General features: G+C 39.0%; 1 protein-coding gene across 1 annotated transcript; it reads right to left on the bottom strand.

The window, feature by feature from the left end:
- Positions 1–11,945: 11,945 nt before the first annotated feature.
- LOC149211887 (uncharacterized) lies at positions 11,946–12,758 on the bottom strand. Its single transcript, XM_089388503.1, has one exon. The coding sequence runs from the start codon at positions 12,756–12,758 to the stop codon at positions 11,946–11,948; it is 813 nt and encodes a 270-aa protein (XP_089244629.1).
- Positions 12,759–12,985: the final 227 nt, after the last annotated feature.

Here is a 12,985-nt window from a genome sequence, read left to right as displayed (position 1 = left end):
ACAGCAGGTTCGTCAGTACATTTTGGTCTAGTCTCTGGTCGATGCTCGACACCAAACTCACTAAGTCCATAGCCTTCCATTCTCAAATTGATGGCCAGACATAGGTTGTCAATAGGATGATCGTACACATTCTGCGCATGTATAACTCAAAGCATCCACGCACATGGGATGAGAGCCTCCCTTATGTTTAGCACATCTACAACCGGGCTCTCCACAGCTCGACTGGCCACAACCCTTTTTAGGTGGGCTTCAAATTCCAGCCACTATGTCCCATTGATGTGGCCATGCCATTTGCAGCTACTAATGCAAATTTGGCTCATGTCTAGTCCGAAACAGATAAGGCAAACAGCTTCATTGAGCACATCCAGCATATTCACCAGCAAGTCCATGACATTCTAGAGAAATCAAATGCCAAGTACAAGCATCGACATGATCAACATCGGGTGCTACACAAGTTTCAGGTGGGCGACAAAGTCTGGTTGCATTTGCAAAAGGAACGTCTTATGGAGCCTATCGGAAACTCAGACCATTCCGATATGGTCCTTACACCATTAACAAGGTTGTGGGAGACAATGCATTTGAGCTCAGCATTCCCCCATTCCTTGGCCTGCACCCAGTGTTCAATGTGGACCACCTTCAGCCATACTTTCCACCATTACTAGACACATTCGACATTGTAGAACAACTCACACCCACAGAGTTAAATCGAGATTGCATGGAGCAAGCTACAACTAATTGGATCATGGACACATAGATCAAGCACACTCGCCAGTAGAATATTCAATTGTATCGAGTTGTCAAAGTAGGCCAACTCCTTCACTAGAGCAAGTGGCTCACCAAGGACCAAGTTCAGCAGAAGTTTCCTCATCTCATGGAGAAACTCAACGCAATGGGGACCATTGCTTCCTAAGGGGGGAGGAATGATCCAGGTGGATATTGGTGGTCACCTGCCAAATCCACTTGGACCCCCACCATTGTTTCTTTCATCTTTTTAGTTTCCTTAATTGTAGCACAATTTACTATTTTTAGCAGTTTTTCGAGTCCTGAACTTTCGGAGCCATTTTGAGGCCCAAAACGACGTTTTTTTGGGAAAAGTGGGAGCAACATGGGTCCATGGGTCCAAACGGAGATCGTATGCCAAAGTTACGACCCGTGGAAGTTGATGTACCAATTTACCCAAACGGGGCCCACAATTTGGTGTTTTATCTTCTAGGGTTAGGTTTTTGGATGATTAAAGTTTTCCATTGTTTCTCAACAATAAATAGGCCTTCGAGCCTCATTGTAACACAATTCAGAGGCATGTAGCCGCCACATCTCTTCTCAGAGATAAGCTACCATCGCCCTAGCTGGTTTATTTCCATTTCTGTTTGTAAGCATATTTCAGTGTTTTACATTAATGAAATGAAGCATTATTTCTGCTGCATCTCTATGTTTATGGTTATCTCCATAATTTGTTGCATTCCTGTATAAATCCGGATCATATACTCAATCAACAACTAAGGGTTTTTTCAATTTCTTGGCCTAAGGCCTTATTTCCAAGATCCATTTTCAGATTAGACCACTCTTTTGGGGATTTTTTTCTCTACCTCGTCGATCTTACACCACTTAGCTTTCGAAGCAATTGACCATTTTTACACCCATTTGTTAAAAAACTGCTTACCTCTGAGTTTATTTGACAAAGTCCCCTCTTCGAACTCGATTTGAGCATTCGCCCCTACCTCTTCAACCGACGGTGATAGTATTGACACAGAGTTCCTCATCTTGACTGATGGTAATATTATTGATACAGAGTTCTTCATATTTCCGATGGCAGTACCACTGAGAGGGTCAATAGCACCAGACATCCAGAACATTTAATAATTTAAAAGTTTTGTTAACTATGCTTTGTAGTTTAAGGAGTAGTCCCTAATCATCCCCTGCAAATCACCAATCAACAATGGTAGGGCGTACCTGGCTATGAACAATCGCATTGGCTCAAGTGAATGTGCCACAGGCTCAGGTGAACATATTTGAAGGTGAACGAATGGAGTTATGTCTCAGGTAAAGGTTTCAAAAGGCGAAAGAACAAAGCCGCAACAAGCAGAATTTGGTTTTGGTGACAATTGGCACGGGTTCTCAAATTTAAAATGGGCAGAGGTTAGCCGAGAGTTAATGCATGGAGAAAAGACAACCAGAGCAAGCAGTTGACAGAGGAGAGGGGACCGATGGACAACGGCGGGAGGTTGTACCAGTCAACATCGAATCAATCAAAGGACATCGAAATAATACACTTTTTGGATAACCAGGAAATCCGAAAAGTCGCATATTCGAAAACATAATTTCTTTCTCATTGACTTTATTAGTAATAATTTATTTACCAAAAATTAGCGGTTAGTTTTTATTAATTAATATTATAATTTTAATGGCTAGTCCTAAACTTGATGCATTTCATGGCTATTTAAATCCCATTGATTAATATGTTTTTTCACTTTAGTTTTGAAGATGAACCTTATTAGTAGAAAAGATTTTTATGTGATTAATCCTAAAATTTGTCTCAAAAAAACTTATAGATCACAGAAATATTTCTGAGATCAAAAAATAATTACAATATACTTGTACAGTCCAAAAACATAATTACAACGTAATTATCTATCTCCAACTATAATAACATTTAAATATTGTGAATGAAAGAAATTCTCACTTTTTAAGAAAAAAATAATATGACCTTGTAGTTAACTTTGGCCTCAGGGTTTTGGTGTTTGGAATCTATTTATAAATAGTCCATTGTTCTAAGAAGATCCATAAAATTTCAGTTTAGAATTATCATCTTTCCAAACTACTTTTTTACACCATTTTAACTTAATGCAGGTTGGAAAAGTTTTCGATTTCTCTGGGCAATCTCCTCAACAATGGACACCAACCTTGCTAAGATGGAGAAGTTTTTGATTCCTCTTGGAAATCTCATCAACAATGGACACCACGCTATTTTCAATAATTCAAATTTAGTTACGAATCTATCATTCAACACATCGTGGGCTACCACTATATTCTCCAAATTCTCACAGACCCAAGTTATCTAACAATGGATAGTCGTCAGTCCCAACCTATAATACATCCGCGAATCCAAATTTTCTCTAACAATGGAAATCCGCCACTCCCAATCTGTAACTCCTTTCCTTAAATTAGGTAGCATTTCCAATCCCAATTTCAAGCATCCACAATCAAATATGACTAAATCTAAGTGTGGTCGTCATTCCCTAAGTGTGGGTGTCATTCCCTCACTGATCACACCAGAGGATCCCACCATAATATGAAACTTATGTAAATAAGTCACAAGTTTTCTAACATTGGAAGACCACCACTTTACATTTCCAGTGCTTCAAACTCGTCGCAATCAAATAAAATAAATAATGTATTTAAAGTTTTAAATTGGGTAATTTCTTAGTTCTCAATCTCTTCAAGGAATTGCAATAACTTCAGTGAAGTGAGAGATATCATGTGGAATCACCATTAGACTCCGACATCCTTCTAATTTGAGATGGTTTAGATTTCTGAGCTTTCTAATGTTGTCCAACAATGAATGAATTTAGTGGTTGACAATCTTCAAGATTCAAAAATCTCAGAGGAGACAGATTACCTGTGCTTTTGGGAAAATTCTTCAATTGGAAGCAGCCACTCAATTTTAGAAACTCAAGCTATCTAAGTTGCCCAAGAGATGATGGCAACGTAGTTGTCACGGAGATTAAGATCATTTAGATACTTGACATTCTAGATAAATCCCTTTCTAACCTTCGTAATTCTTTTATTTTTAACTATTATCAAACTCACAAGTTTTGGGAAAATTAGATCTATCAGGAGATCCTGAATATCGATATGACCAACAGATATTCATTGGGAAGCCTTGATCTCATCTTCACTGGAGAAATTTTGTAAATGTGGGCCTATGGCAAATACTCACTTCTCACTTCCCCTATATAAATTGCTAGGTCATGCAGAAAATCAAGAAATTTTATTCGCTTTCCGTCATTGTTAACAACAAATTCCAACAAGCACCTACATACCAGTGCATCTATGTAGTCGTGCCCAGTATCCATCTCGGTGACCAGCTTTTCTGCACTCCATATTTCCACCTACAAATAAATCATTATATCTCCATCTGAGTTGGAGATCAGAGGTATGCATGAATGGTGTTGTGTTTGGTTTGGAAGGAAGGATCTACATTTCTCATCAAATTCAAGGCACACTTCCAGTCATCATCAGTGTTTTTAAGCCTCATTGCTGCAACGAATACATCCAGAGCCGTTGGCAATCTTGGACACTCAAAGCCAATTTTGTTAGTAATATATTCTACGCTTTCCATTGGAAAATCCCCATTTGTAAAAGCTTATCGTTTGAACAATACCCACCCTTCCTCTGTGGACATGCCTTGTATTCTCAAGGAATAGTCTTTGCTTGCCCCCATTGTTCCAATCACATCTCTTATGCCACTAGAGATTAAGACTTTGCTACAATCATGATCCCCAAATTTGACACCAACTTCATTAATGATAATTGGATGCCACATATCCTCCAGAATCAGAATAAATTTATTCTCTCCAAGCCCTTCAAACAATTCCATATTCCTTTTATCATTGTCGGGACTTTAGTCTAGCTCCACTCTCTCAACAATGGAGGCCTACAACTTTTCAATCTGATATCGTCAGCCAAATTACCACATCAAAAATACCTCTCACCTCTTTGAAATTATTGTAGACAAGACATCTTTTCAACTCTTTTCATTCCATAAACACCAGCATAGATCTATCTTAAATATGGACCTAATATGAGGGATCCGATTTTTTCAAGTGCAATTTTTTTTATGAGAAAACATTATTTCAATATTGTGTATAGTTAGTTTTATTATTATTATTATTAACAAAATTTCAACTTTGATAACCAAGGGACAACATTACACATCATACTGAGTTATAGAATGAACCTTTTAGCTCAACCAGTGATGGAAGATTCAGGATTAAATTCACCTGGCTATATCTGCAGCCCCATCTGAGTAGATTCAATGGTCCAGAACAAGTTAAGTTGAAAAAGCACCTTTCCTAAGGCACCGAGTTGGATGTAATCCGCTGAGAATTTGCTAATATTGAAAATGCCCTTTTGAGCTCTTCAAAGAGTCGACCAAATCCCGTCTTCCAATCTCTAATTTGGGTGTACAACTTGGGGTTGCAGAGGGAACATCAGTCGAGACACCGTGGTTGTGGCTTGGCAGAAACGATCAAGTCATCGACCTCTCGAAGGGCATGGTGCATTCTTTCCAAACAATTTGGAAGGGCTCCGGGAGCGTTCTCTATTGCTCATGGAATTGATTTTTGATATGGCATAAAACGACCTCCATATGGGTGATGGTAGTGTTGAGATGACGGAGTTTTCCCTGCATCTCAATGATACCCTTCATCTTTTGGATGACTATACTGATAATGGTGCCGATGATGCTCGTTTCCACTACAATGCCAAAATCTGCCATAACTTCAAACTAAAAGCAAAGAAAGGGTGAATGCAGGGGAGCGAAAAGGGTTGCCACGAAGTAAGCGAAACTGAAAGCAAAGAAAGGGTGAATGCAGGGGAGCGAAAAGGGTTGCCACGAAGTAAGCGAAACTGAGAAATGCAGGAATTGATGATATAAGTAAATATGAGATGAAGAGAGGAATGTAGGTGGCCCATGTGATGTTTCAGTCGCTCAGCCTTTTGAAAATGTTGTTCCCACTAAGTTATTCTAAAAGCAATAGTGCGTGAGTGGGCCTTAATTTGTCTCACATGTGGGAAAAAGTTGCATTCATTGTATGCAACCTGAATTGAAATTCGAAATTACAACACAGTGATTATTAATTTGTTTCATTGAGTATGGGTGGTGTTTGTTTTTTATTTTTATGTTTTATTTTAAATCTGATAATGGGAATGATAATTGGAATAAGATTTTATAGAATTTTAATTTAGTTATTATTAATTATTATTAAGTAAATGATAAAGATTTAGCATTTTTTTTTTCAATTGGAGAAATAGATTACATAGAGCAGCTCTAAGTTGTATATAAGGATTAGAACACGAGACATAATGGTAGAGATTTAACCTATACACAATATTTTAGAATATATATAAGTTAAATGTTGAGATTGAAATATATATAAACTAGCAAAACCACATTTACTAATGTGATTGATATATGCCGATAGACGTATATGAAACACATCTACAACCACATTTACCAATGTGGTTGATATATGTCGATAGGCATATATCCACCACCCACCACATTAATAATTGTTAAGTGTATTTTCTTAAAAGCTAACTATTTCTCATTATTAATAACTATATAAATAATAATAGCCATATTATTTTTTATTTATATAATTATTCTTAGAGTATTTTGTATATTAATATAACATTAGTTATTACATAAATTTTGCTAATGTATTAATACCTATATTTAAAACTATAATATAACACACATATAACATAATAATAACATTTAATATTTAATTATCATTAATGATATGTATTTATCTCCATTATTATTATGTTATTGTTAATAATTATTATATATTTATTAATATAATTGTCAAAATATTTTATATATTTAGTTGAAGTATATTAATAATATAAACTATAAATTAAGCTAAAATATATTATATTATTACTTGGAAACAAAATATAACAATTTAATATAATATAGTAATAATATAAGAAGATTTTATGTAATAATATATAATATGTAATAATAAAATATTATAAAATTTAAATCTTAGGGTTTAAACTTTCATATAATAAACTCTAGGGTTTATGAATTCCTAACGTTTATTAATCACTTGTGTTTTAAATATTGATCCCAAGATATTAATATTTCATATCAATTAATATTTTAAATCTGGTAGATTAATAAACCAAAGGGATTAAATTATAGACCCAAGGGATTATTAATATTATAAACTGAAGTGACTAATAAACTCAAGGGTTTAATATTATAAACCTAATGAATTAGTAAACCAAAGGGATAATATTATTAACCTAAAGGATCAAGAAACCGGATGAATCAATATTAAAAACCCCTGAGATTAATAAACGTTAACAATGAACTTTTTAAACTCAAGGGATTAATAAACCTTAGGAATTGATATTTTAAACTCAAAATATTTTTTTTTTCTTCGTAAATACTAATTCTATTAGAAAAGGTGAAAAAATATGTACAATGAGGTCAAGACCTCAGAGGAGGCCGAGGCCATTCCTCAACCAGAAACTCAGAGGCATTACACTTCAGGCCTTCAACCAAATTTACAGTACAGACTTCAAAATTATGACTTTGGGCTCTGACATACTGAAAAATTTTACCAAGACTGAAATCGTCATGCCCATCCTTGACCAAAAAAGCGGAAAAGCAACTAGCATAGCCATATTTATAACAAAAATTGGATCCTATATTGGCTGTTGCCACTGCCTGTAGCATGAGAATGAACCAGACACAGACCTCTAACTTCAGAATCAAAGACACAAAACCAAAATTGCATAGCATATAGGCTAGAAGGCCACCCGGCAGAAAGGATACATAATTAATCTGCATGTTTTGGTGAAGCTGGCGTATCCTCGTTCACCTGGCTGGTAGAAGCTACCCAGGTCACGAAACCGTCTTCATCATGTGCCGGTGCGCCTTCATCATGATTAGTTACCAGATTTAAAATACTAACTGCCCTTTGAGACGGCCCGCAGGCTAGAATATCACTTTGAGTCGGATCCACTAGCTGCTGAGGCGCTTCCGAAACAGGGGCATCCTCTTGCATATGATCCACATGGAACACCATCCCTGTCAAGTCCCCTTGAAGAACACTATCTTCCTAAGAGTGGGTGGAGATAGTTGGAGTTGAGCTGAGCTGGTTGCTCTCCTCCTCCGAGACAATTATGGTAATACTTGCTGCCAAAATAGGCCTGTTGAGCCGACTTTGAAACGTAAACCTGGAGATCTGGAATGAGTTGTTCGAGATAGGCCTAGCTTGATCCTGAGGTGGAGAAGAAGGGGGAGCTGAGGTGATAGGGGAAACATTCTGAGGAGCAGGGCGAGAAGGGCGACCTCTGTTCCCTGTATGGCTACCTCGACGTGGGATTCCTCGGCTGCGAGGCATAGTCAGAGAGGCAAAAGTGTCGGGAGAGCGATTGAGGCAGAGCAGACCAGAAACAGTAGGAGCGCGGAAAGTTTCAGGGGGCTTCCAAATCCAAGCTAACAGCCAGACTCGAGAGACCAAGCAGGGGCGTTGAAGCGGCTCTGCTTCATAATAAAAAGAGCCAGTATCAGAGACAGGGGAATTGAGTAGATCCATGCCAATAATCCAACTTGTTTGCAGTGCAGCCATGCTCGCATTAATGCCAGACCATTTTCGAGACTGCTCGATATTTATTTCATTTTCCTTCAACTTAATTCGCCATCCTACGACGCGTATCCTCCGGACCATCCGCCTGCCATCCGTCAGGCCAACTGTCTGAATTATGCATGTTGTCATTGATAACTGTTAATGCCACCCGCATCCGGGTGTGTATTCTTCATCTGAGATTTGTCCTGAGTGACAATTTCCTGGAATTTGGCGATTTGGTCCTCGGAGGCTAAGCTGGCGATAGTTCCTTCAAAGTAGCCTCCCTCAGCTTCCACTCCAAGATTGGCAAGAAAGTCAGCGAGCTTATTTCCTTCCCTTCTGGTGTGTTTGCATGAGATTGCTTGGTGCTGAGAAAGCCAGTTATTTATTAGCTCAAGCCTTTGGGCCATTCTCCAACTGTTGCTGACTTTGTGAATGGGTGAACCATGCAGGAGATTTATGATCATTCTAATTATAATTTGCGAATCCCCTTCTATAATGAGTGGAAAAAATCTTTTTTCATGGGCTAGTTTGAGACCTCTCCATAAGCCCTCCAATTCTGCTGAGTTGTTGGTATCCCAGCCTATCGAGCCCATGAAGATGCATTGAGGATTGCCATTATGATCTCTGAAGACTCCCCCATACCCTGCTTTCCCTGGATTTCCTTTTGAGGCCCCATCAAAGTTAAGCTGGAACATGTTAATGGGCGGCGGAGTCCAATTGCTTGATTCCTTTTCCTGCATTGTGGGGTTCTTTTTGTTGATTGTCTTTTGGTTTATCTGGATCCTCCAATTATCCCAGACTGTTTTTTCCTGAGGTAATGTGGGGAGGTCTTCTGAGTACCATTCTCTAATTGATAGAGACTCCATGATATTCTGATGAAGTTTAGTCCAAATTTGCTCTAGAGGCATAGTTTGATCCTTGAAAACTCTTCTATTGCGCTCTTTCCAGATGTTCCACATCAGTAAGCCAGGTATAAGATGCCACAGAGTGTTAAGGAGATTACTTTGAAATGGCTTTTGATTCCAGTTGCGAATAGTGGCTTTGAGATCTCCTTGCACTCTACCTTCTCTTTGACAGCGGAAAGCGACCTTCTCCCAAAGTTTTCTTCCAGTTTGACATGTCTGCATAAGATGTATGGTTGTTTCCTCCTCTTGCCTGCATATGAGACATATAGATGGGCCCGAGAAGCTTCTTTTCCTGAGATTATCCCAAGTTAGAATTTTATTGTGACAAAGGAGCCATAAAAAGGTAGAAACCTTCGGCCAGTTGGAAGTGTGCCAAATTTTATCCCATAAATTGTCTTTGTTTAGCTGATCTTGGACTATTATCTTATACGCTTCCTTTGTGGTGAATATTCCTTTCTCTTCATAACCCCATCTTAGAATGTCCATTTCTTCTGAGACAGTGATTTGCCTCTTTTGTAATTCTGTATTGAGATGTTGCTGAGTTTGTTCAGAGCTGTTCAATAAAATTTGATTTGCATTTTTCCATTGCCTATGTTCTTGAGTTGTAGATGAGCTCCAAAATTGACTGACCTTGGCTAATTGATTGATCTCCTGCTCTGGTATTGGATGATCTTGGAGTATGTCTCTTATTTTTGGTAATTGCTGCCAGGAGTCTTCCCAAAATCGAGCAGTTGTTCCACTCTTAATTTCCCAGAAACTGTGCTCTTGTATGAGACTTCTGTGTTGTATAGCCGAATTCCAGATTACCGATCCCGTGCTTAGCTCCGTCATTCGTATTATTTCTTCCATGGGACAATTGCTTGCATATTTAGCTGTCCAGAGAGAGGCCCATGGAGTGTTAGGATGGGCTAGCCATCTCCACTAGATTTTTGCACCCATTGCTCTATTGCTATGCTCAGGATCTCTTAGCCCAATACCCCCTGCTTTCTTAGGAAGACATACTTTATCCCATTTAACTAGAGCCCATTTTCGATTGTGGCCTGAGCTTCCCCATAGAAAGTTGCACTGGAGATTCTTAATTTCTTTGAGAACCCATTTTGGGGAAGCAAGGATGGAGAAGAGATACAACCTTGATAAGAACAAGTCTGCTAGCCATATTCAGAGCTCGGTAGGTCCATAGGGAGAGTCGAGTCTCCAATTTTTCCAACAGTTGCTTCCAAGAAGAGTGTTTGAGAGCTGAGGCCATTAAAGGGGCACCGAGGTATTTGGAGGGCAGGGAGGCAGTAGTGAATCCCAGAATTCGACCGATAGCTTTTTGGGTGGGAACAGGGGTGTTAAAGAAAAAAATTTGGGATTTAACTCGATTGATAAGGGCACCAGAAGCATCAGAGAAGTTTGACAGGATTGATTTGAGGAGGCGAGCTTCTTGCACCGAGGGATGGCCAAAAAGCATATTGTCATCTACAAATTGCTGGAGGGAGTAAGCTGGGGAGTTGTTGAAAGAAAGGCCTTTTAATTTCTGAGCTAACCTGGCAGCAGTGATGCTTCTACCCAATCCTTCTGCCATAATTACAAAAAGAAAGGGAGACAAGGGGTCTCCTTGCCTTATACCTCTGGAGGGACGGTACGTTGCCGAGGGGATACCATTGATTAAAACAGAGAAAAAAGCTGAAGACAAAAGGTTAAAAATCCATCTGACCCATGATTGGGCAAAACCAAAGGCAATAAGAATTTTTTGAATATAGACCCAACTGATACTATCAAAAGCTTTAGATAGATCTAGCTTAAGCAGCATACCTGGCTTTTTGGTTTGCTTTAAGGAATGGATTATCTCATGAGTTAGAATAATCCCGTCCGTTATTTGTCGGCCTTCTACATACCCCGACTGCTCGGGCGAGATAATAAGAGGGAGCAGCGGCTTTAGTCTTGTTGCTATGACTTTTGAAGTGATTTTATAGATGATATTACACAGGGCAATTGGTCTGTACTTATCTGGAGTGTTGGAATCTTCCCCCTTTGGAATTAAGGCTATGAAGGTGGCGTTTAACCCTGGATACATCCATCTGAGTGCTCGGGATTCCTCCACTACTTGCCATACCTCATCCTTTATTAAGTCCCAAAACTTATGAAAAAAGTTTGACGTGAAACCATCCGGACCCGGCGCTTTCCCTTCCTTCAGGTGTTGTACAACTTCTTCAACTTCCTGTAGGTTGATAGGCTTAAGGAGGAGACTATTATGTTCCTCTGTTATTATCCTTGGAATGTTCTTTAGAACCTTATTTATAGCCGGAATTCTATTTATATTGGGTTCCTGATGTGCTTTCTTGAAGTATCTGAGAAATTCCTCTTCAATGCCTTCATGTGTTTCAATTTTATCCCCTTGTTCGTTTTTGATGTGAGTATTGTAATTGATCATTCTGCGCTGCACCATAGTTTTATGGAAAAATTTTGTGTTCTTTTCTCCATTTTTTAACCATCTGATCCTTGATTTCTGTCTCCATAATGTTTCCTCCTGTTTAGCTCTCTCTAATATTCTAGATTCTATGACTTGCTCCTGCTTGGTTAATTCCTCCGTGCGCCCTTCAGTGATAATAGTTTGCTGGATTCTCTTCATTTCTAAGTTGAGAGTGGCTTGAGCTTTAAAAATATTGCCAAAAGTATTATGATTCCATCATTTGATTTCTCCTTTAAGATGCTTGAGTTTTTGTTGGAACCTAGACATTCTTGTGCCTTCGGTAGGATTGAAGCTGAGCCAGGTTGATCTAACTAGTTCCTCAAAGTCCGGGTGAGTTAGCCAAAATTCTTCAAATCGGAAGGGACGTTTGAGGTTGTTGCCAGGCCTGTTCCATTGAAGTTCGATAGGCCAGTGATCTGATCCTGAGATAGGAAGGATGGACGCTGTAAATTCCCCTCCTAAGTGAGTTGCATTGTCTGAGATGAGAAACCTATCAAGACGCGAAGCAATCTGCTGCGATCCTTCTCTCTTATTACTCCAAGTGAAGAGGCCATTGCTTGTGGGAACATCCACCAACCAGTTGTTGTGAATGAAGTTTTTTAGTAGATTACCATCACTATTTGCTCTGCTTCTACCCCCTTGTTTTTCTTCCATGCTTGTTGTCATGTTGTAATCACCTCCAGAGATCCAAAGTGGGTATGGCCTGTCTGAGTTGAGTTCTGACAATGTATTCAGGATTTGAGCTTTTTGAGCAGTATCCTGAGGAAAATAGACATTAGTTATCAGTCCATAGGTGTTAGTACCTATGAGATGAAAGGTTGCCTGAATGAAACTTTTATTAGCTTGTATGTTGTTTAGTTGGATGGCTCGCGCATCCCAAAGGATTGCAAGTCCTCCCGAAGCTCCCTGAGCATCAACAGCTGTAACTAGCCCTCCTGGCCAGGCTTTCGCTGCTATTTTTTCCAAAATTGTTGAGTTGCATTTCGTCTCCTGCAGAAAGAGTATGCTTGGTTTTTCTTGCATAAGCATATTTTTTAATAATCTGCCTTTCCTTGGGCCATTAAGCCCTCTTATATTCCATGATATCAGCTTCATTGAGAAGGATGGGGGTTTGTATTGAAATACCTGGTCAGTTTGGCATACCTCCCTGACTCCACTAATATCTCTCCTATCTTGATGGTTCTCTCAAGTGTCGTTTTTCTGCCTCTCTTCTTATTGTCCTTGGTGATAAATTTGCCATCCCATGGACTTCCTAT

The sequence above is a fragment of the Pinus tabuliformis genome, chromosome 1_1, assembly GCF_031772625.1.
Source record: "Pinus tabuliformis cultivar Carrire ecotype Pingquan chromosome 1_1, CPIR1, whole genome shotgun sequence".
Lineage (NCBI taxonomy): Eukaryota > Viridiplantae > Streptophyta > Pinopsida > Pinales > Pinaceae > Pinus > Pinus tabuliformis.
This window is presented reverse-complemented; position numbering and strand designations above follow the sequence as displayed.

Excerpts from the sequence above, each read along its gene's own strand:
- LOC149211887 (XM_089388503.1), bottom strand. The coding sequence starts at position 12,758 with ATGCTTATGCAAGAAAAACCAAGCATACTCTTTCTGCAGGAGACGAAA.